Source organism: Phacochoerus africanus, chromosome X (genome assembly GCF_016906955.1).
Source record: "Phacochoerus africanus isolate WHEZ1 chromosome X, ROS_Pafr_v1, whole genome shotgun sequence".
NCBI classification, from domain to species: Eukaryota; Metazoa; Chordata; class Mammalia; order Artiodactyla; family Suidae; genus Phacochoerus; species Phacochoerus africanus.
In genome coordinates this window covers 106,007,531-106,030,971 of record NC_062560.1, presented here as the reverse complement: position 1 = coordinate 106,030,971, position 23,441 = coordinate 106,007,531, and the positions used below count along the sequence as shown (strand labels likewise).

General features: G+C 40.7%; 1 protein-coding gene and 1 long non-coding RNA gene across 2 annotated transcripts in view; one reads left to right on the top strand and one right to left on the bottom strand.

The window, feature by feature from the left end:
- The window catches only part of LOC125118205 (teneurin-1), a 353,178-nt gene extending 330,056 nt beyond the window's left edge, over positions 1–23,122 (top strand). Inside the window, exons 25-29 of the mRNA XM_047764372.1 lie at positions 8,970–9,266; positions 15,676–16,063; positions 17,022–18,242; positions 19,063–19,205; positions 21,411–23,122. Coding sequence (XP_047620328.1) covers positions 8,970–9,266; positions 15,676–16,063; positions 17,022–18,242; positions 19,063–19,205; positions 21,411–22,169 — 2,808 coding nt within the window. The 3' untranslated portion in view covers positions 22,170–23,122. The remainder of the gene's footprint in view (positions 1–8,969; positions 9,267–15,675; positions 16,064–17,021; positions 18,243–19,062; positions 19,206–21,410) is intronic.
- Positions 560–4,056, bottom strand: LOC125118206 (uncharacterized). The gene is made up of 2 exons (XR_007132795.1): positions 2,610–4,056; positions 560–894 (listed from the first exon to the last, which is right to left on the bottom strand). It is a non-coding gene; the product is annotated as an uncharacterized LOC125118206 (long non-coding RNA).
- Positions 23,123–23,441: the final 319 nt, after the last annotated feature.

Sequence of the window (23,441 nt, the reverse complement as noted above, 5' to 3'; positions counted from 1 at the left end):
TCATTTATTTCTCCTGGTGGAGCTGCTGATCTAGAGCAAGGGCAAGCGGAGGTAGCAGAGCTCTGGAGACAGAATAGCAGGTTCAGAGAGTCACACAACATAGACGTCCCTGCTGTCCTGGGGAAAGTAGGGCTCCTCTTTGGGGGAAAAAAAAACCAGATACATGAAAGTGTAATTGGAATTTGCAAATGTGCTAGGGCAGCAGGTCATAAATTGTTCAGGCACAGAATGACAGGTTCCTGTAAAGGCTTACTCGGTAAGATGATAGACATCAGATGTTCCCCAAAGCTACCTATCACATCCATCCCAGACCTTCTAGGTGGGAAGAAAAAAAATCAGAAAATGATAGACCTCTCTTGAAGATAAAGCAACAGGAGTCGCCTTTCTCCAATGATCAGTGATTTTTTTTTTCTTCTCATACAAACTCAGGGTCCTCTTCAAGGTGAGGAAACAAACTGCTGGGAAACATGATATCCTGCTCAGCCTGAGCAGCCAAGGGATTTGTTACCCCTGGGCCATTCTGCAGCAGCTCCATTAAGTGAAATAAATCACATTAACATCCTGAAATTTCATTTATTTTAAAAATCCATTTCCCCCAACCTGAGTTGGGTTTGAATCATCTTCCTTGCAAAGTACTTTCCCATCCAGTCCATGTATCTTCTCATCTGCTGCATCAATCTGTCCCCATCAATATATTTCCCTGGACAATCGAGAAATTAGCCCTTCACCAAAAGCAAACCAGCTTAGGAACTGCATCCAGATTGCACCTTGCTGTGTCCAAGGATAGTAATGCCGTCATATGAGACTTATCCCAGCATTGGGTCCCAGAGCTCTTTACAAGATTTTGCAGACTGAGATGTGAGGTTACAGCAAAACTCCAGAACTGCAGCCTCCCTTATTAAAACAAAAAAAAAAAAACCAGGAAGCTTAGCACTTCAAACCAAAGTCATAAAATCAAGTAAGATGATTATGTGGTTTACAAGCAAAACGAAGCAAAGACTAATCTAAAAACCCTCACAATTGATTTTTTTTTCCTCTCCCTTTAAAGATAACTCAGAACGGGATGGATTGTTTTTGAGATGCAACATGTGAATGTTCATACGTGAGCTGAGCTCTGAAAGGGGAAACAAGCCCAGGTGAAACACAGGGTCCCGGGCTGACAGATGATGGGGAATTTGGGAGGCAGCCAAGAGAGAGCCAGCCTCTCTCTCCTTTCTCAGAAAATGCATTTGCTTCACACTGTTTTAACTGCCTTCTCCCCAGGTTTGCTGGAGGGATTCATTTTGTGAAAATTTAGATAAGGAGGCTGCTTGCAGATAGATTCATCTATTTTTAAAATATATCTGTGGTTCTCAGTCTGGAGTAACAGTGCATCTGCCCCTAAGGAGTCACCAGCAGACAGGAGATTTCAGGCATCAAGGCCACTGGGCAGTGTCAGGTTTTTTGAATCAAGGGATTGATTCTTGGGGCCTGCAAATCATAGAAACTACTATATTTGTTCATCTTGGGTCAACTCCACTAAGATAACTAGACAGAAAGTATTATTTCATGCACTACTGCACATGTATATATAAGCGTTGATGATTTGGCATTAAAAATTTTTGAAAGCCTACTGTATGGTTACCCAGATGAATTCACCAACAGTCAAGTATTTAAACAAGAGCAAATTAATTTAGTGCAAAAATGTCCAAGTTAAATAGTATGGCAGAAGTCAGGTGAGAGGAATGAGGAAGGTTTTGAAGAATTGGTATGCTCCTCATTTCGCCCACTTTTCCCATCTATAAAATGAGGGATCTGGACTATATGATCTCAATTACTAGTAGTATTATTACCATTAACCATAATTATAACAATATTCATTGAAATCTGATATATCTTATTCATTGAAATCATGCCATATATTAACTCATTTACTACTCATAACACCTTATCTGATGGGTTCTCTTATTAACATCCTCAGATAAATGATAAAGATAGATAAAGAAACCAAGGCTCATAGAGGTCACTTACAGCTAGTAAGTGGTGATATAGGATTGGAACCCAGGCAGTCCAGGTCAATACCCCATGACATAAGATTCCCTCTAGCACTAAGATTTTTTGTGAGCTGGCAAGGTAAAGAGAGTGTCTTAGGAGGAAAAAGAAAAAAAAAAGTAAAAAAAAATTCCCAGAGTTCCCATTGTGGTGCAGCAGAATGAATCCGACTAGATGAGTTTGCGGATTCAATCCCTGGCCTCTCTCAGTGGGTTAAGGACCCAGCATTTCCATGAGCTATGGTGTAATTCACAGACTCGGCTCGGATCTGGCGTGGCTGTGGCTGTGGTGGAGGCTGGCAGCTGTAGCTCCACTTAGACCCCTAGCCTGGGAACCTGCATGTGCCGTAGGTGTGGCCCTAAAACGAAAAAAAAAAAAAAAAGAAAGAAAGAAAGAAATTCCCAATGGAGTAATGGAGGCTGAGACTAACTCTGAGTACACACCCTGTTCATTGGTAGGCAACTCCATGGAATAAGAGCAAGTCTAAGTAGGTTTTGATTGTCAGTATAGCGATATCACTAAAAAATAAAATTTGTAGAATTGTATTGATCAATTTCTAAAAATCAAGTACTAATTACCTTAAAACCAGTGGAAGTAGAGTAGCATGTTCAAACTTAAAAGCAGCTGTGACTTCTATATCCATTCTCACAATTTAATGGAAATTAAGTGCAGTGCACCTCCCAAACTGTGATGTGGTTATTTGGCCCATCTAGCTTATTTGCCTTCCAACTTCTCCAGCAAAAATTGAATGGGTACCTCAGTTGCACTGAGTCGAAATGCTAGTCAGCATCCTTGAAATCCAGTCTTCTCCTCTTTTCTTCTGAAAGAAAGTTAATGGCCGTGATGCTAGCTTAGAGTTTAGCACCTTGTGTGTGTGTGTGTGTGTGTGTGTGTGTGTGTGTGTTTTGGGTTGGGTTGAACAACAGCAAATTGCACTTTTTGTAGGCCCAAAACACTCAAATATCAGCAATTGCCTCTAAATCAATCTAATATACCTTTCTCCTACTATTTGAATGAGTCTCAAATTAGAGGGGTTAAAAGGACTTTCTCTTAAGCAATTAAAACACAGACTCCTAGAAAAAAGCAAGGAAAGGCTCTGAGCGGGGCAAAGGATGCTTTTCTTCGGCACTTCCGCCTATACCCACCCTTTACAGACACTTTTATTTCTGCTGGGAACACAAGCCACAGCTCCCCAGGGCATACTCTTTCCTCTTTCCTTTCTGGTCCAAGTGTGAACAAAAAGCAAACCCTTCTCCTTACTTCTCTTTAGCAAAACTGAAAAAAAAGCATAAGGAATATCAAAAGATAAATTAAAACATAAATACTTCTTCTCCTGTTAAAAAGATTACCAGTTCTCCTTTCTTACGCCAACGTACAGCTCATCAGTTGCCAAAGCCAAAGGTCTTGTTCAATGTGCAACCTGTCCAAAGAGACCCTTTTTAACTTGGGGCTCTTCTCAAATGTCAATCTTTTCTTTGCCCCTCTCTTTTCCAGGGCAAGGATCGGTATAGATTCTTTGGAGGAAGAGAAGAAATAAGGATTGATGGCCCACACTTAGGTCAAGGGCTATTATTGTCTTTCAGGCAAACAAGAGCTTGTATGAACGTGTTGTTTTCTCAACCTTGCTCATGACCCCAACAGTCAGAGGCAGTCAGCCTACTTTTGCTTTCTGCCATAGAGAAGGAGGGTCGGGGAGCTCACCTAGAAAAGCGTTCTTTCTCCCACCTTTCTCCCATGTGGATTCCACAGGAGACCTGCAGGGTGGGGACTGTGGCATCTTCATATTCCTTCGTCCCTTTTCAGTCCTTAGCCAATATTTACATTACCTTCCAAACCTGACTTTGAAACTAGCGTTTCAGCAACATCTGAATGCATTATCTAGAAACAGAGAAGCATGGTTGCAGAAGTCTTGACAGGCAGAGAAAGAACATGAGGCAGAGTTTTCCTCTGCTCGCTTTATAGTGGATTTTTAACAGTGGTCCCTGCTTGTGTAGCTGTAATGACTTTATTAAGAAATGTGTTCTTGAGTAGTAAACTTAATCTATCAGACAAATAAAACCACAAATTTAGTCCAATTGGAAATCACTTGTTACTTTGGCTCTTTAACTATCATTATAACATAAATTGTAACAGTTACAACCGTCTCTGGGAGTACATGGATATTTTACAGCTATTGTAAATGAACAGTATTACAGATATGTGGCTATAAAACCACAGGAAAGGTAGTTGAAGAAAGAACACCTGGCTTAGTATGGGTTTCCAAGCCCTGTGTATCAAAAGACAGGAAATATGTGCATCTCTATCACCTTTTAGGTGATAGCAACAGGTTACTGTATGTTTATGCACTGCAGCCCTGCACACATAGGTTACCAGATGTTAAAGAGTCATGCTTCCCAAACTGTGGCTCTATTCCCTGAATGAAACCTACCCCTGCAACTAACAAGACTTCCTCCCAAATAACTGGACTATCTAATCACTAGTGTTCTGGAATTCCTGGCATGGAATTTTTCCTGTCCTTTTTTTTTGCAGAAGCTCAAATTAAAAGGCAAATATCATTAGCTCCAACTGGCTGATGAAGAAACTGAAACCAAAAGAGGTTGGAAAGAGCAGAGTGTCACATCCCAATTTAAAAAAAATGGGCAAACCTCCTGAGCAGGGAATTCGTGGAAGATGTACATGTGACCAATAGACATTTAAAAGGGTTCAACCTCATTAGTGACCAAATAAATGCAAATTTAAGCCACAGTAGCGTACCATTTTCCCCACTCTCATATTGGAAAAAGCTTACTAACAATAAAAATACTCAAAACTGGTAAGGATGGAATGAGATGAACTCTCCCACTACTACTAGCTACTGAGAGTATAAATTTGTACAACCTTTGTGCACCATAAAGTAATATCTCATAGTTCCCTGGTGGTTCAGCTGATTAAAGATCCAGCATTGTCACTATTGTGGTTCAGCAATGGTTCCATCCCTGGCCTGGAAACTTCTACATGCCATGGGCAGAGCCAAAAATAAATAAATAAAGTAATATCTTAAGTTCCATACAGAGTCTTAAATATGTTATCATTTGACCCAGTAATTTCTTTTATAGGGTCTGTATTAAGGAAATGCTTATTTACAAAAATGTTCAATAAAATATGAAAAATAAAAGGAAAATGGAAAACAAAAATGCTAATTTCTAACAATGGGATGAAGGATAAGTAAATGTTTATAATGTAGAAGATATTATATAACAATTGAAATCCACATTTTAAGAATATTTAATATGAGGGGTGCGCAAGATAAAACAATAGCTGAAAAAGTAGAGCATAAAACTTAAATACCATCCTAGCTGTATTCCCCATACACTATTTTTTTTAAAAAATAGGATAAGTAGAATGAAATACTGCAAAGTTTTAGCTGTGATTCATATTGGAATGATAGGATTAAAGGTAATTATTTTCTTTGGATATTTTTTATTTTCTGATTTTTCTGAAATGAAAAAACATAACTTTTATAATGGGGGCGTTAGTTAAGGAGATTATTTTAAAAAACAAAGTGCGCAAGATTACTGAGCAAAGGAAAACTAGAGTCTGAAATGAGAATGTTGGCCTTATAGTTATCCAAGCCACTAGGACAAAAACTCTGGATCTCATTTAGATGTAGAATTTAAAAAAAAAAAAAAAGCTCTTAGAGAACAGACTGGTGGTTGCCAGTGGCAGGAGTGAAGGGTGGGAAAAATGGGTGAAAGGAGTCAAAAGGTACAAAGTTCCAGTTAAAAGATTAATAAGTCCTGGGGATGGAATGTACAGCATGGTGACTATAGGTAATAATACTGTGTTGTATATTTGACAGTTGCTAAGAGAATAGATCTTAAAAGTTCTCATCACCAGAAGAAACTATAACTACATGTGGTAATGGATGTTAGCTAGACTTATTGTGGTGATCATTTTACAATGGATTTCAAGTATCGGATCATGTTGTACACCTGAAACTAATATAATATTATATGTCAGTTATATCTCAGTTTTTTTTTTTACACAGCAAACAAATTTTTTAACAAATATTTTTAAAAACCTCTTTCTGAACTAGGATTTTGAAATTGGACTCAAGACCCCTAAAGGTTTCATGTTTGGGTTTCAGAGCCCACTTGAGATTTTGTTTAAAATGTTCATATATGTGCTTATGTGCATTTTTCTGGGCATACAGTATATGGCTTTCATATATTTAAAGGAATCCTTGACCACAAAAATTTTAAATGAACATAAAAGTTTAGTTGAATAGCTAGTGAAGTGGTTTAGTTGACTATGATTAATGTAGTCAAACCCTAATGTTGGTTTTTTTTCCCCTACCTCATTAACCAGATATTTAACATTCTGTTCAGGATCATGTTGACAATTCCTCCAGATATAAATCTAATACTACAAGCTACAGTCACCTCGGAATCTGACACATGGGCCCATGTGAAAGCCTAACTAAAACGAGAAAAGTAATCATTATATCTAAAAGTAACAATTACTAATATGATTTTTACACATCACCAGTATATGTAATCTCATTTAATTCTTAGCACAAGTCTTTAGACTGGTAAATGTCACTCCCATTTCACAGATGAGCATACTAAGGCCCAGGAAGAAGAAATGACTGGTGCCCAGACAACACAACTAATTCAATGCCTCCTGACTTCCCAGGCCACTGTTGTTTACATTTTGAGAAGTGTAAACAACACTTTTTTATTTGAAGGGGAGAAGAATCTGCCACCCCAAATATGCCTCTTTGACATAAAGATTATTTTAGGGAGTTCCTGTCGTCGCGCAGTGGTTAACGAATCCGACTAGGAACCATGAGGTTGCGGGTTCGGTCCCTGCCCTCGCTCAGTGGGTTAACGATCCGGCGTTGCCGTGAGCTGTGGTGTAGGTTGCAGACTCGGCTCGGATCCCATGTTGCTGTGGCTACAGCTCCGATTTGACCCCTAGCCTGGGAACCTCCATATGCCGAGGGAGCAGCCCAAGAAATAGCAACAACAACAACAACAAAAGACAAAAAAAAAAAAAGATTATTTTAGGTTGATGGAGAAGGCAACAACTTAAATCTGCATAACATCGTTACTTTTGTTTCCTATACTCTGCCTGGCCATCTCCCATAACTGGCTGCCTCCCCACCAGTATCTTTTGTCTTTAGTTGGAGATAGTATTTAAGATGCTGGCTTGGGCCAGGAGAGTTACTCAGTTTTCCTGAGTGTCTCCCATGTATACAGGAGGTATACATGTTATCCAACTTCAGTTTCTTTTTCTCCTGTTAATCTTGTATAACAGGGTAGGGGATGGGGAGTCTCAGCCAAGAACCTAGAAGGATGGAGGGAAAATGATTTTTCTTTCCCTAGGCATCCTTGCCTTGGTTCCTCCCAGATACACTTGGACCCCCTTCACCCAAGTTAAAAGTCTTTTCCTTGAAAGTTGGGTGAAGGGTACATGGCTACTCTGTTCCATTTTTGCAACTTCTTGTGAGTCAGACTATCTCAGCATAAAAAGTTATAAATACACCAAACAACTCACTAAAATGAAAACTTCATTAAACCGACTAAACTAAAATAAAATAAATTTAACAAGCTCTCCCTTTGGCCTTCCACCTACCTCCTTAAAATCCCCCATCTTCCACAGAGCCTTTTGGGGCTCCATGTTGCATCAGCCAACAAGGCAGTTACTGGTGGGACTGCCAAAGGTTGGCACTACTAGCTAAAGAGTGGAATAGATCACGTCAGTTGTCCAGTTGCTTTGAAAACCCAGTAAATTGGAGTTCCCGACGTGGTGCAGTAGTTAACGAACCCGACTAGGAACCATGAGGTTGTGGGTTCGATCCCTGGCCTTGCTCAGTGAGTTAAGGATCCGGCATTGCTGTGAGCTGTGGTGTAGGTCACAGATACGGCTCAGATCCCAAGTTGCTGTGGCTGTGGCGTAGGCTGGCGGCTATAGCTCTGATTCAATCCCTAGCCTGGGAACCTCCATTTGCTTTGGGATCGGCTCTAGAAAAGGCAAAAAGAAAAAAGAAAAAAAAAAAAGAAAACCCAGTAAATTGGTCTCGTCGCTAACTTAAAAACTTTTCAGCTAAGTCATTTAGTTGTTTGTTTATCTTGTGTAGAACCGCTAAAATTCCTCAGAGGCAGGTTTTCTCCAGAACAACTTTGTGTGCCAGGAGGTACACAAATGAAATGCTGGCCAGCAGCCCAGAAAGCCTAAGACCAGAACCAATCCCAACTACTAATTGTTTCTAAACTTGGACCCCCGATTGACCTCCCTGCTCTAACGTCATTCAGTGGTGCCACCCTTGCTAATGCTAGGGGCCTATCAACACCTACCACATTTACCTGCTGGCCTCCATGAAAATATTGCTAAGTGGAGTTCCATTGTTAGGAGACAATCTGAGTTCCTCTGTGTTCCCCTGTGTTATGAAGTAATACAAGCCCGTGCCCCAAGGAGCAAGGAAGCCAAAGAGGGAACCTCTTTTATACATTAGAGGGATCTCGCTACATGCCCTCGTTCTCATTTCTAATCATGTAAATAATTCAGCCTTCTATGTTCTAGCCACTTCATTGGTAAAAGGGGAGGATGAAGTCCCACTTCTTAGTAGGCGTCTGACTTACATCACATAAGATTCCATAGTCACTGAAAATTGTATCAACACACTTGAGTCTTGAGTTAGGAAAAAGCAATCAACAACCATTTGTTGAGGATTGAGCACATACCAGTAGTTAAGACACAGCCTCAGCCTTCCAAGATTGTCCAGTCTGCTGGAAAAATAAAGACAAGTGTCATCTGAGGAAAAGCCATGCGGATTCAAAGGCAAGAGAGACCCACCCCCTTGTTGGAGAAACAGAAAGAGCTTCGTGATTGTGAATGCACGTGACACGGGGAACCAAGGCAGTGCTTAAAATGTATTTCCTGTCTCTTTTTTGCAGGCCCATAACAGAAACCTGCTCTCCATAGATTTTGATCATATGACCCGCACAGGAAAGATTTATGATGACCATCGGAAATTCACCCTTCGAATTCTTTATGATCAGACTGGACGACCTGTTCTGTGGTCTCCTGTAAGCAGATACAATGAAGTGAACATCACATATTCACCTTCAGGATTGGTAACCTTTATTCAAAGAGGGACATGGAATGAAAAAATGGAATATGACCAGAGTGGAAAAATAATTTCAAGAACTTGGGCTGATGGGAAAATTTGGAGCTATACCTACTTAGAAAAGGTAAGTATGTAGAGAAAAGAAACTCTTCTGAGTTTCCGAATGGGAATATTGAAAGTGGCACTAACTACTCGCCTTTGTGAGGACCTGCCGGAGAAAAGTCTGTGTTCTGGCTCATCTGCTTTATAGAAGTAACAACAACAACAGACTGTACCTAGAGAATAAGCTGTTTTTCAGCCGAAAACTTTCCCTAACCACACAGTCTGCCAGCTACTCTTTCATACTGAAGTCAGGATAATGGCTTAGCTTTCTCCTCATTTGAGCATATTTGTTCCTGCTCCTGAAAATGCATCTTTATGATTCTGAAAGCCCACACTGAAGTAAAATAGGTAGAAAATTATAAAATTGGGTGTTAATGTATCAGCTCTGGAAAAGAGACTCTTACACAGAGGATAAGGAATAAGGAATTCTAATTTTGTTAGGATAGTCGGTGACTACATATTTGAGGACTAGTCAGTGGTACACATTTGAGGGCTAATTTTGCCAAGTAATCCATCTGAGTGCACTGGGGCCCCATGCTAATAGTACTCTGTATGCAGTGAATCTCCAGCAGCATCTGTAATGGGAGCTGGTGGCCTCTGTCTGCTCAGAGTGGGCAGGGATTTTAATCCCACCACTGGGTCCATGTGTCCAACATCAGCCCCACACAGCAAAATGGTTTCTGGCCAGGTCAGTAGCAGGAGACAATAGGAGAAATTGACTTCTATCTGCCGTCTCAATTTCTGATATCCAAAGACAGTGTCTCTTTTTCCCCTAAACCTATCCATTCAACTCATCTGTCTTGGATTAATTTCTGGGAAAATTGTAAAATGTTTTCCCTTGAGGATTCAAGGGTAATCGGTACAAGGTAACCCCTAGAAGTTCTTAGGTCATACGTGCTCATAGCTCACATGGCAAAATTTCACCAAATGATACTAAACCTCTCTGATATACCCCTGAAAGTTAAAAAAAAAAAAAAAAAGTGTGCCAGTAAAACTATTCTACTGTTTCCCAGAGTCAGTCTCTCGGGAACTTGCCAACTTGGAAATGCCGGGAGATAAAGCAGAACTCTACCTGGGAGCCAGGGTAAAGGAGGGAGTCCTCTGCTGTATCCACCCCTGATTATTTTCTGCTAAAGAAATCAATGAAATCTATCATCTTTACACTGGGAACATCTAAATCTTATAGAACAGATCTTCTCTCTTTTCAATCTTGATAACAAGAATGACTGGCGAAATCATGGGACTAAGGTCCACAAAGGGCTAAAAGTGTTACAGAATTAACTAAATCCAAATACCTGGTGTATGTTTACGGAGGCAGTGCATGTCATGATGGCCCTCATATGAAAAAAACAAAAAAACAAACAAACAGAAAAAAAAAAAAAAAAACAGATGCCACAGATTACTAGCAGGATATAGGCTGATTAGTTTTTCCAGGAATGAGGATAGGTTTGCACTGATTCTTCCACAGGTCATCATGTGACTGGTGAGGTAGCTAGCATGCCTGCATGGCTTTGAACTCAGAGCCCCAACCTCATTAACGCCTCAGTCTGGCCACTGAGCTAATTGCCTATAGACAGTTGCTTCTAGGTTTAGTAAAACTTTCTCTTTAGGCTGACTATGCAATGACAAAAGAGCCTGTCGAAACAAATTTCAGCCCAGTTATTTAGCCTCTTCTCTGAGACCAATGAAGCCATTTTATTGTTCCCTTTCTCTAGGTTAGCTGATTATTTCATCACACTTAATTCCGCAAAGAAATATGTGAAGCAAACTTCACATAAGTTCTTTTTGCAACAGAAACCTAGATGGCAATAATTCTTTCAAAACAAAACAAAGACAACTCTCTGAGATGGTCAGTGTCTGCAGTGGACAAAAAGAAAACCTTATTGACTGAGAATAATGTACAGAGAAAAGCCCCAGTGACTTCTAAAGAAGAGTTTACTGGCCAGTGAGACAAGCCAAAGCACTTGTGCCTTTTAGTTGACTTTTGTCCCTTTCTTTATTGCACATTTAATTTGTTCTCCAAATACAAGGTAGCCCCTGACTTAAGCAATGCTATTATGCAAAACTCAGAACCTACAAAACCCATAATTATGTAATGGTTCTTTACTTTCCAAAAATCATTTATCACAAGATTGATTTTATTAACATTATTATTACCAGTGATAATAACTAATTCACTGAGTAGAAGCAGCGATTAAATGAAATAACTTAATATAAAGCACCAAGCACATCTAGTCATTCAATAAAAGTTAGTTTCTTTTCATTTAAATCATGCATTACATATGGTATTTATTTTCAAGTTGGAGAACTTACATGCCAGCACTTACTACTACTTAAAGGTAAATTAAAACAGGAAAGAAGGGAAGGAAGGAAAAAAGTAAGGAAATTAAAGCATCTTTGAAATTGTGATTCTAAATAAAAGGGAAAGAATAGTGAGTTTACCAAAATCCAATTTACATGTAACTTTAACAGTGAGGTGACGAGGTTCTGTGCCTCTCCATCCTCTTTTCAAGTCCTCTCTTTAACATGGTCTTTGCTGGTCATTCTTTCAGTGTGTCTGGGGCAGAGCAAGATGAAAAAGCTGGCTCTTGTAGTATATTTTGAAATAAGAATTCTCAAACTTTAAAATATAACCTCTTTTTCTACCTCAAAATACTTCTGGTGGTACCTCTGTAAATTTGCTTGCCATCCCTATACCATGCTATATTATAAAAGCAAACAACAGATATTTCACCTTAATGTGCAGAAATTTTGTAGAAATTGTTTGATTTCCTCTAGAGTAAGTAAAAGTTATATGTATCATTTCCATGCACAATGGTTTGTAACCATTAGGAGAAAAATAATTATTTGGGTAATAGCTGCAGTTGCTTAAGTGATCTTTTCTCTATTAAAAAAATCAATTATTGTTTCTTAAATTTTCTCTATGTGGTCATTAATTCTATATCTTGATTTATGAGCCTTCCCTGAGTTAATTGTATATTGAAGACTTGTGGGGCTAAAATTTTGTATTTAGAGTAAATGTAAATCTTTGTTTCTCAAGAACTTAATTTTTAAAATTCATTTAAGTATATCTTGTAATCATTTAATAAGATGCTTTAGTCTGATACATGTACAGAAAAATGCCTCTTTGGGGCTGAAATTTTCAAAGGCCTCCTGCCTGGAGGGACAGAATGCAGCCTTTGGCTTGTGTTTTCAGGTGGCCCCACACTGCCATCTGGTGCTCATTGGGATGCTTTACAATGCTTTACTTTTTCAAATTTCTGCCATCGCTTATTTCTATTCCTGTTCAAATGATTATACACCCGTGATTGTTCTTGTTTTCTTCTCTACAATGATATCAATATTTTTGGATGTCACAATGAATTTGTTTGTTTTTGCTTTTTAGGGCCGCACCTGCGGCATATGGAGGTTCCCGGGCTAGGGGTTGAATCGGAGCTACGGCTGCCTGCCGGCTGTAGCAACTCCAGCCACAGTAACTCCACACAGCCACAGCAACTCCAGATCTGAGCTGCATCTGTGACCTACACCACAGCTCACAGCAACGCCGGATCTTTAACCCACTGAGCAAGGCCAGGGATAGAACCTGCATGCTCGTGCATGCTAGTCAGAGTCATTAACCTCTGAGCCACAACGAGAACTCCCACACAATGAATTTTTTAAAACTACGGAGTCCCCCGCTTTTTTGTTTGGAATGATAAGAAGTAGCCTTTTATCCTATAGCAGCACTGTGGGCATTGGATGTACTCAGAGCATTGTTTTTGAATAAACTGATGGGAATGCTCACCCAAAGTGAAAAAGCAGCCAAGTGAGAGCTAAGTGCTATTCTGGCAACACAACGGTTACATTCACAAGATTTCTAATCACGTCATCCACATTCTTGCTATTGGCAGGAAGCTTTAAAACCGACCAGGGAGCTCTTGAGACAGGGCAGCATCAGCACCACCTAGGAACAGGGTCAGGCAGTGATTTACTGCAGCATGGAGAGTGAGAACAGGGAGAGGACACAATGGCGATGTGCTATAAATGTTTGGCAAGGCTGATAAGCCACTGGAAAAAGGCCTGGCCCAGGAAGGCTAGTACTAGATAATGTGTGAGAGCCATACGGCGATTGTCCCTGGCCCGCATCACAGGTGACAGATGTCATGTGTTCATGGCAGATTGATAGGAGAGAGTGGAAAGGAGCTGAGAATTCTGGCTTTCAGCAGGGAGATGATGCAAAGGCACTTCCCACCAGCCTCCTCCCAGGTTCTGTTGAGTTCTGCCTTGGTCAAGGATGTGGTGGTCCCACCTTCTGTTCAGCAGGGTTTCTGGACCTGCAGGGTGTCCATGGGTGATGAGGTGACAGGATTTCCAAATGCAGCTCTGTATCCCCAGGCAGTGTACTTGGTGAAAAAGAAAGAAAGGATAAGTGAACGAGCAAATAAGTGCTGACTTTGACTTCACTGACATGCGATTCCAAATCAATTCTCAGAAGGTCAGGGAGGGCATGCATTTCAAGAAGGATGTTCAATATTAGAAGGTAATTTCATATTTAGAAGATTTAAATGTACAATATAATGTGCATAATACACAGTATTACAATATTATGATTCATATTCATAATTGTAATTTACATGTAGAAAATGAAAAGGCACTTGGTGTTCATCACAGAAACTTCAGAAAATAAAGTTCAACTAAATATTTTTACTTGACAAGATGAATCTCAAGAAAGGAGGGGGTAAAGCTCCCTTAGGTTGTTAGATCAGAATTTCCAGGGGTGAGCAATTTTTGTTTTTATTAAAAGATGAGATTTAAATGCCTTTTGATTAGAAATAGGGTTTGAGTGCTCCCTAAAATAGTGTTCCTTTTATGTCTATATTTAAAATTAAAATAAGATAAAGCAGTATCAGTGAAACACCTCATTACATGCAAGGCATTATATGTCAACAAATAACTCTTTCTGCGGTACAGATCGGTTTGTGGGAGAGGGCTTGCACCACCAGAGGATTCTTTTAATGGCATGTTTCCTTAATATAATCTAAAGCATAAGTTGCAGAGCAATACATTAATCCCTGCTTGCCCGCGGGGGATACACTCCAAGACCCCCCCATGGATGCCTCAAAGTCCAGATGGTACTGAACTCTGTGTATGCTGTTTATTTCCTGTACTATTGGGCCTGTAGCATATATAGTGTGTATACACTGGACAAAGGGATGATTCACGTCTTGGGCAAGACAGTGTGAGATTTCATCACACTACTCAGAACTGCATGCAATTTAAAACTTGTGAATTGTTCATCTCTGGAATGTTCCATTTAATATTTTCAGACAGAAGTTGCCTGTGGGCAACTGAAATCATGGAAAGCAAAACAACATACAAGGGGGGACTACAGTAATAATAGTTTATGTACAACTTTTCAGAAAGACATCTACTATATGAAGTCAATAAGTACTTTTTGGTGACTAATACTTAAAATGTGGCCCTGCCCTGCATTTACCTCCTTCCAGTCCATCTCTGCACTGAAGCAGCAGTGACCTCTCTGGCACACCGACTGGATTGTTTCCTCCAGTGCTACAGCGCCCTGTCCTTCGACTTGCTTTCAGTGGTTCCCCTGGCTGCCAGCAGGTTAAAATCCAAACTCCTTAGCATGGCTTAGAAAGCCCAGCATGATCTAGACTCAGCCTGCCTGACTGGCCTCATCTCTTGCAATTCACCCAACAGCCCTCCCCTCCAACAGACCCATGCTCTGGCCACACAAAATTCCCCTCATACGTTGAAAAGGCCATGTTCTTTTTTTCTCCGAACCCTCACAATGCTATGCCCTGTGTCAGGAGTACTCTTTCCCTGTCCCATCCCGCCCCACCCTCCTCCCAGTCTTTATCTGTCCAACCCTAGTCATTCTTCAGGTCTCAACTCAGATGTCACAGTCTCCAGGATGCATATGGAAGTTCCCAAGCTAAGGGTAAAACTGGAGCCACAGCTGCCGGCCTACACCACAGCCATAGCAACACAGCATCTAAGCTGCGTCTGCAACTTACACCACAGCTCCTTAGCCCACTGAGCAAGGCCAGGGATCGAACCCGCATCTTCTTGGATAGTAGTCAGGTTCATTACCACTGAGCCACCACGGTAACTCCCCTTTCTTGACTTCTTAAGCCTGGGTTAGCTGCCCTTCCTCTGCTTCCCACAAGCACCTTGTTTAACTTCCCCTGTCATAAAACTTCCTCCTAGACTACAATTGTTTGGTTGTTGGTCTTTCTCTTCCATTAAACTGTAAGTTCCATGAGGATAGACACATTATTGCCCACTACTGTATCCACTAGGGTCCACGTCAGTGCCTGGCACACAGTAGGTCCTCGAAAAATGTCTGCTAAATGAATGAATGTGTATTTTGGTTAATCTCCTCAACGTTAGTGGTACTATGATGCTGTTCTGCCTTTGTCTCGTTTCAGTCTGTGATACTTCTCTTACATAGTCAGCGGCGTTATATCTTTGAGTATGACCAGTCGGATTGTCTGCTCTCAGTCACCATGCCTAGTATGGTGCGTCACAGCTTACAAACCATGCTTTCAGTGGGCTACTACCGGAACATCTACACCCCACCAGACAGTAGCACTTCTTTTATCCAAGACTATAGCCGAGATGGCCGACTGCTACAGACCCTGCATCTGGGGACAGGGCGCAGAGTTTTATACAAGTACACCAAACAAGCGAGGCTGTCTGAGATTCTCTATGATACCACACAGGTCACGTTAACATACGAAGAGTCTTCCGGAGTGATTAAGACAATACACCTGATGCACGATGGCTTCATTTGCACAATCAGATACAGGCAAACAGGTTTGTTGTGAAAGGGTGGTGGTGTCTACAACTGCATCAGTCTTAGGAAATCTCTGCTGGCCACAGTCTGAGATAGAAGCATTAACCTATAGACATTCAATCCAACCAAATTTTCACTTGAGTTGTCAAATTATTGCCCACTGAATATGAAAAACATAGGCCCCGTGAAAGCTGGTTCCCTAGAAACATAGAGTGAATTTCTCTTTCTCTCTCAGCTCTTAAGAAAGTTGAGGTCCAAGTACCTAATCTAACTATACCCATCCCTACTCACCAGCATATCTTCCCAAAGATGCAGCTGCAAGCTATAAGTCTCACTGAAACAAGCTCAAATCCTGTGTAACCTCTAGAAGTTTAAGTTGGCAAAATGTCTTCAAAAGTCACAACTTTTTTTGGCAGTGCCTGTGGCATGTGGAAGTTTCCAGGCCAAAGACTGACTTGAGCCGTAGCAGTGACAACACCAAATCCTTACCCATTAGGCCAGCAGGGACCTCGCAAAAGTCACAACTTTTCGTTATATTTTATCCTTTGGGTTTATAAAATGCCCAAATCCGGTTACTTAAATGCTGGACTTTGTCAAAACCTCACCCTCTGACTTTGTAGCAGAGGTTAAATTAACTGAAAGTATTTTTGTCAGTAATTATAAAAAGAAAGCATATATATGATATCAGTTTCATTCACCTCAACTACTGGATGGGTTATTACTTCTGAAGTTCCTATAATTAATTATTCTTAACTATAATATACAGTATATAATTTTTTTTCTTATTTGGTGACCACCTACTATAAGAATATATAGCTATAAGATGAGATGCCCAAGCATTAGATATCAAGGTCAATCTCTAATATTTTATTTTAAATGTAAAAGCATCGATACTAAAAAAAGACCACTAGAACTTTTTGATTGTTCGGTATTGAGTGTCTAGCTTTGTTCTCATTGTTTTTATTTTGATCCCTTCAGGACCTCTTATTGGACGCCAGATTTTCAGATTCAGTGAAGAAGGCCTTGTGAATGCTCGGTTTGACTACAGCTACAACAACTTCCGCGTCACAAGCATGCAAGCCGTGATCAATGAAACCCCTTTGCCCATAGATCTGTACCGATATGTTGATGTCTCTGGTAGAACAGAGCAGTTTGGAAAATTCAGTGTAATTAATTACGATTTAAATCAGGTCATAACCACCACAGTGATGAAGCACACCAAGATCTTCAGTGCCAATGGCCAAGTCATTGAAGTGCAGTACGAAATCCTAAAGGCAATTGCCTACTGGATGACTATCCAATATGATAATATGGGCCGAATGGTAATATGTGATATCAGAGTAGGAGTAGATGCCAATATAACGAGATACTTCTATGAATACGATGCTGATGGGCAACTTCAAACTGTTTCTGTAAATGATAAAACCCAGTGGCGTTATAGTTATGATCTGAATGGAAACATCAACCTCTTAAGCCATGGGAATAGTGCTCGTCTTACTCCCCTCCGATATGACCTCCGAGATCGCATCACCAGACTAGGGGAAATTCAGTACAAAATGGATGAAGATGGCTTCCTGAGGCAGAGGGGAAATGACATATTTGAATATAATTCTAATGGTCTCCTGCAGAAAGCCTACAATAAGGCTTCTGGCTGGACTGTGCAGTATTACTATGATGGGCTTGGGCGACGTGTCGCCAGTAAGTCCAGCCTAGGACAGCACCTCCAGTTCTTTTATGCAGACCTTGCCAACCCCATAAGAGTTACTCATTTGTACAACCACACGAGCTCAGAGATTACATCCCTGTATTATGATCTCCAAGGTCACCTGATTGCCATGGAGCTAAGCAGCGGGGAAGAATATTATGTAGCCTGTGATAATACAGGCACCCCGCTCGCTGTGTTCAGCAGTCGAGGTCAGGTGATAAAGGAGATACTGTACACGCCTTATGGAGATATCTATCATGACACTTACCCTGACTTTCAGGTCATCATTGGTTTTCATGGAGGACTCTATGATTTCCTTACTAAATTAGTGCACCTGGGGCAAAGGGATTATGATGTTGTGGCTGGTAGATGGACGACGCCTAATCATCACATATGGAAAGAGTTGAACCTCCTTCCTAAACCGTTCAACCTCTACTCCTTTGAAAATAACTACCCAGTTGGCAAAATTCAAGATGTTGCAAAGTATACCACAGGTATTTAAAACCGTGAACACTTTATGCTAAAGTGGAGAGAAAACTCAGTGATGTTTATCACATAATCTCATTGCCTTTGTAAATATGCTTCCTCTTCCTGCCAGCTAGCCCGCAAGTTATTGTGCAGTCACTCTCTTCTTCCTTAGTCTTCTAGAGTGAGCACAACTGTGCAAATTGGCATCAAACATGATGCTTTTGCATCCCAGTACCTTTTCTTTTTCCTTTTAAGCTTTCTGTTTGTAGTTTTCACTCTTAAAAGCTCCTATGAATGATTTCATAAAAGAAAAACTCAAAATTCTGTTGCATCAGATAAATCTAATATCACAGTCCGAGTGGCTTTAATACCACTACTGCATTAAGAATTTCAACACAGTAAACTGAGCCTATCTCTGTCTTATCCATGGTTTCCCTAGAGACAGGATCATTACTTTTGAAGTGGGTGACATAAGAGGGAATTTATCCCTAACTTATGTTTTTGTTTTGTTTTGTTTTGTTTTGTTTTGTTTGCTTTTTAGGGCTGCACCTGCGGCATATGGAGGTTCCCAGGCTAGGGGTCGATTCAGAGCTACAGCTGCTGGCCTACACCACAGCTCACAGCAATGCCAGATCCTTAACCCACTGAGCAAGGCCAGGGATCAAGCCCGCATCCTCATGGTTCCTAGTCAGGTTCATTAACTACTGAGCCATGAAGGGAACTCCTATCCCTAAATTACCATTGGCTAAACATATTCAAGGCAGGAGGCGCATCTTTCAAGCTTTTCATGAAGGTTGTGAGGTATGGGCTTTAAAATGGTTTTCTTTTAAATTTTGTGTCTCACAGACATTGGAAGTTGGTTGGAGCTATTTGGTTTCCAATTACACAATGTACTACCTGGATTTCCAAAACCAGAATTAGGAAACTTGGAGTTAACTTATGAACTTCTACAGCTTCAGACAAAAACTCAAGAGTGGGATCCTGGAAAGGTTAGTAGAAGTTTTACTATCTCTATTTTTTTTTTGTCTTTTGTCTTTTGTCTTTTTAGGGCCGCACCTGTGGCATATGGAGGTTCCCAGGCTAGGAGTCTGATCAGAGCTGTTGCCGCCGGCCTACACCAGAGCCACAGCAATGCCAGATCTGAGCCACGTCTGCAACCTACACCACCGCTCACAGCAATGCCGGATCCTTAACCCACTGAGCAAGGCCAGGGATCGAACCCGCAACCTCATGGTTCCTAGTTGGATTCGTTTCCACTGTGCCACGAAGGGAACTCCCCATCTCTATTTTTAACTGGGGGGAAAAAAGCAGGAAAGCATTCAACACTAGGAAATGATATTAACATATGTTTGCTTACTTAGTCTGCTTGAATATTCATTTAATGTCCACGATTAAGAAGTAGGTAGAAAAAAAGCTTCCATGAGCAAAGAATCAGGGAATTGAAGCTTTGGGCAAAGAAAAAAAAATTAATGTGTGACTTGATGACTGCTGCGGTAGACAAACAAGAGGAAAGTGGAACTGAACTTTCGGAATTCTGAAATGGGCTACTAAGGCCAATTATGGATTCTACAGAAAGAGAATTGTTCACTAAGAGACATAAAAACATCAGATCTCCAACTGCAAAATAATTCAGGGCATAGCATATTAAGAGTATGGGAATAACAGAATTAAATTATTCTGATACAGAAAAAGTATATAAGAGCAATGAAACAAAATAATATTACAGAGATAAAAGTATCTTGAAAAATAAGAATACCAAAACATTCAAGGTTCAGCAGTTAATAAGGTACAAATGAAAGCAAGAAGGAACTTTTTCTTTAAGTTAAAAGAAAGAGGGGAGTTCCCGTCGTGGCGCAGTGGTTAACAAATCCGACTAGAAACCATGAGGTTGCGGGTTCTATCCCTGCCCTTGCTCAGTGGGTTAAGATCCGGCGTTGCCGTGAGCTGTGGTGTAAGTTGCAGACGCGGCTCGGATCCCGAGTTGCTGTGGCTCTGGTGTAGGCTGGCAGCTACAGCCCCGATTGGACCCCTAGCCTGGGAACCTCCATATGCCACGGGAGTGGCCCAAGAAATGGCAAAAAGAGACAAAAAAAAAAAAGAAAGAAAGAGGAATATCTGTGTTTGCAAAAATAAAAATGGCTTTGACAATATAAAGCAGAAATGTGGGTGGGAGGGCTTGAAATTTGTAAAAAAATATATATAAGGGAAAGGAAATTCTAAATAGGTATTGTAGATTTATCCTTTTTTGTAAATATATATAACATGCTTTTTGTAATTAAAAGTCCTGAAAATGTTCAGCAAAATGTTAAAAAAAATTGCTGAGGACTTGTAATAGATTCTTAGGGGTTTGTTATTCTCTTTATTTCTTAGTGTTTGAAATCTGCCGTAATAAAAAGGGTTTTTTTTTTTAATTCACATAAAAATGTCAGTGAACTGGCTGATTTGACCTTGTTATTCATGAGGCCATAAGCTACTTGAAAGCAAGGATGGGAGTTCCCGTCATGGTTCAGTGGTTAATGAATCTGACTAGGAACCATGAGGCTGCAGGTTCGATCCCTGGCCTTGCTCAGTGGGATAAGGATCTGGTGTTGTCGTAAGCTGTGGTGTAGGTGGCAGACGCGGCTCGGATCCCCTGTTGCTGTGACTGTGGCATAGGCCAGCGGCTACGGCTCTGATTGGACCCCTAGCCTGTGAACCTGCATATGCCGTGGGTGTGGCCCTAAAAAGACAAAAAGACAAAAAAAGAAAAAAGGAAAGCAAGGATGATTCCTTATGCCATCTCTTTATACCTCACTGTGGCTAATGTATTACCCTACATCCAGTCACAAATGGCTAGTCAGTGTTCATTGAATTGGTAAAAATAAAATGTCTTTGTTTGGGGGGAGCTAGACCCACTTAAGTGCCTTCCAGCGCTGAGAGTCTGTGGTACCAAGTTTGAACGTATTTGCTTTCGGTTAACTTTTACCTCACCGAGATATCAAAAAATACATACCAGGTGATCAGTTCACTTGTTTGTCTTGTCTTTTCCAAATCTCTGATGAAGAGATTCCAAATTTGGCTGGTTTTTAAATCACAAACCAGCAAATTAAGAGAGAAGGAAGCAACCTGGCAAGCCTTTGCTTTCCACTGTCACCAAGCATATGGCCGATTCTAATCCTGTGCTGCATTTGCTCCGTGCCTTTCTTCTTTCCTAGACCATCCTGGGTATTCAGTGTGAGCTCCAGAAACAGCTCAGGAATTTCATTTCCCTGGACCAACTTCCTATGACTCCCCGATACAGTGATGGACGGTGCCTCGAAGGAGGGAAGCAACCAAGGTTTGCGGCTGTTCCTTCTGTTTTTGGAAAAGGTATAAAATTCGCCATCAAGGATGGCATTGTAACAGCCGATATTATAGGAGTAGCCAATGAAGATAGCAGGCGGCTGGCTGCCATTCTCAATAATGCTCATTATCTGGAAAACCTACATTTTACCATAGAAGGGAGGGACACTCACTACTTCATTAAGCTTGGGTCTCTGGAGGAAGACCTGGTGCTCATCGGTAACACTGGGGGGAGGCGGATTCTAGAGAACGGCGTCAATGTCACTGTGTCCCAGATGACTTCAGTGTTGAATGGGAGAACTAGACGGTTTGCAGATATCCAGCTCCAACACGGGGCTCTGTGTTTCAACATCCGGTACGGGACGACTGTCGAAGAGGAAAAGAATCATGTGTTGGAGATGGCCAGACAGCGTGCCGTGGCCCAGGCCTGGACTAAGGAACAGAGAAGGCTGCAAGAAGGTGAAGAGGGTATTCGGGCATGGACGGAGGGGGAGAAGCAGCAGCTTCTGAGCACTGGGAGAGTACAAGGTTATGATGGGTATTTTGTTTTGTCTGTCGAGCAGTATTTAGAACTTTCTGACAGTGCCAACAATATTCACTTTATGAGACAGAGCGAAATAGGCAGGAGGTAACAAAAAAAATCTCTGCCTTTGCGTCACCAAAGACTGCCTGTTTTTAAAACATAAAATGGTTTATTGTATTGGTTTTCTAGATCAGAATTCTGTATATATAAATATGGAGGAAAAACATATCCAACTGCCTTTCAGTGTGACAGAAGATGGTATTTTAATATTGTTTGTTTAAACTCTTTAAGAAATGACAGAGATTTTTAGTTCTTGTGTGGCAGTATTCAAAATAACACAAGTCGAACTAAAACAACTAAAAAAAAAGTTTTCAGCAAGCACCACTTCGAATTTGTCAAGCCATGCAGATGTTCACATATAAAGAAAGAACCCAAGGTTCTATATCTCTATGGTGACATGAGGTTTCATCTTTAGCTGTTGGCAGAACTTGTGGGCTATTTGAAAGGTGGTGCAATCGTATCTCAACCTTGCATTTCGAAAGACTGCCAGCTCTTTCACATGTTCCAGATCTGTTACAGGAAACTTCAAAGGAAGTGTAAAATGTCCTCAGTCACCATCTCCTAGAGTCAGGACCCATTTGCCCTTCCTCCCTGATTATATTCCTCCTTGCTTGTTGAAGTAAATGCCATGTTGTTGTGCTGTGTTTTGGCGTGTGGTGGCTGGGTTCTATCTACCACACTTCCCCATGGGTGTGGTCACCAGACCCAATTGCCACTATTTGCTTGTGTGTACATGATACCAAGGCAGCTGGCCAATGTAACTTCTCCCACCCAACCTGTTTTGACTACATTTTATACTCAGTTGTCCAGCTGTATCGGCCTCATGTAAACATAGCTTTTATTAACCTGGGTAGGAATTTCTCATTTATATATAGGGTGTGTTTTGGTCATAGTTTCATATTCGTGATTCAGTATTTATACACTAATCCAATGCTTTTGTGCACATGAAAGGTAATTTACTACAAAGTGTGATTCTGGTACAAAAAAAAAAAAAAAAAGGCTTTCGCAGGCAAACATGCCTGGGACGCTGATACATTACACTCACTACTACTGCAGAAACTCATAAGAGCCAAAACATTAAAAACATAGGCATAGTACAAAGACGAAAGGAAAGTACCAAAGGGAAGACCAAACTAAACATCATGGTAGTTGCTGCCACATTGTTTCACTCCACTTAGATTTTTCTTTCAAATGTACAATTTTGTATTGAACATCTCCCAGCCATCGTCAGGAAATTTAATTAAGTGAGCCCTTTCCCATCTAAAACATTTCAACTAATTATAGAGAGGCAGACTAATTTTTACCAAGATAATTTACATGG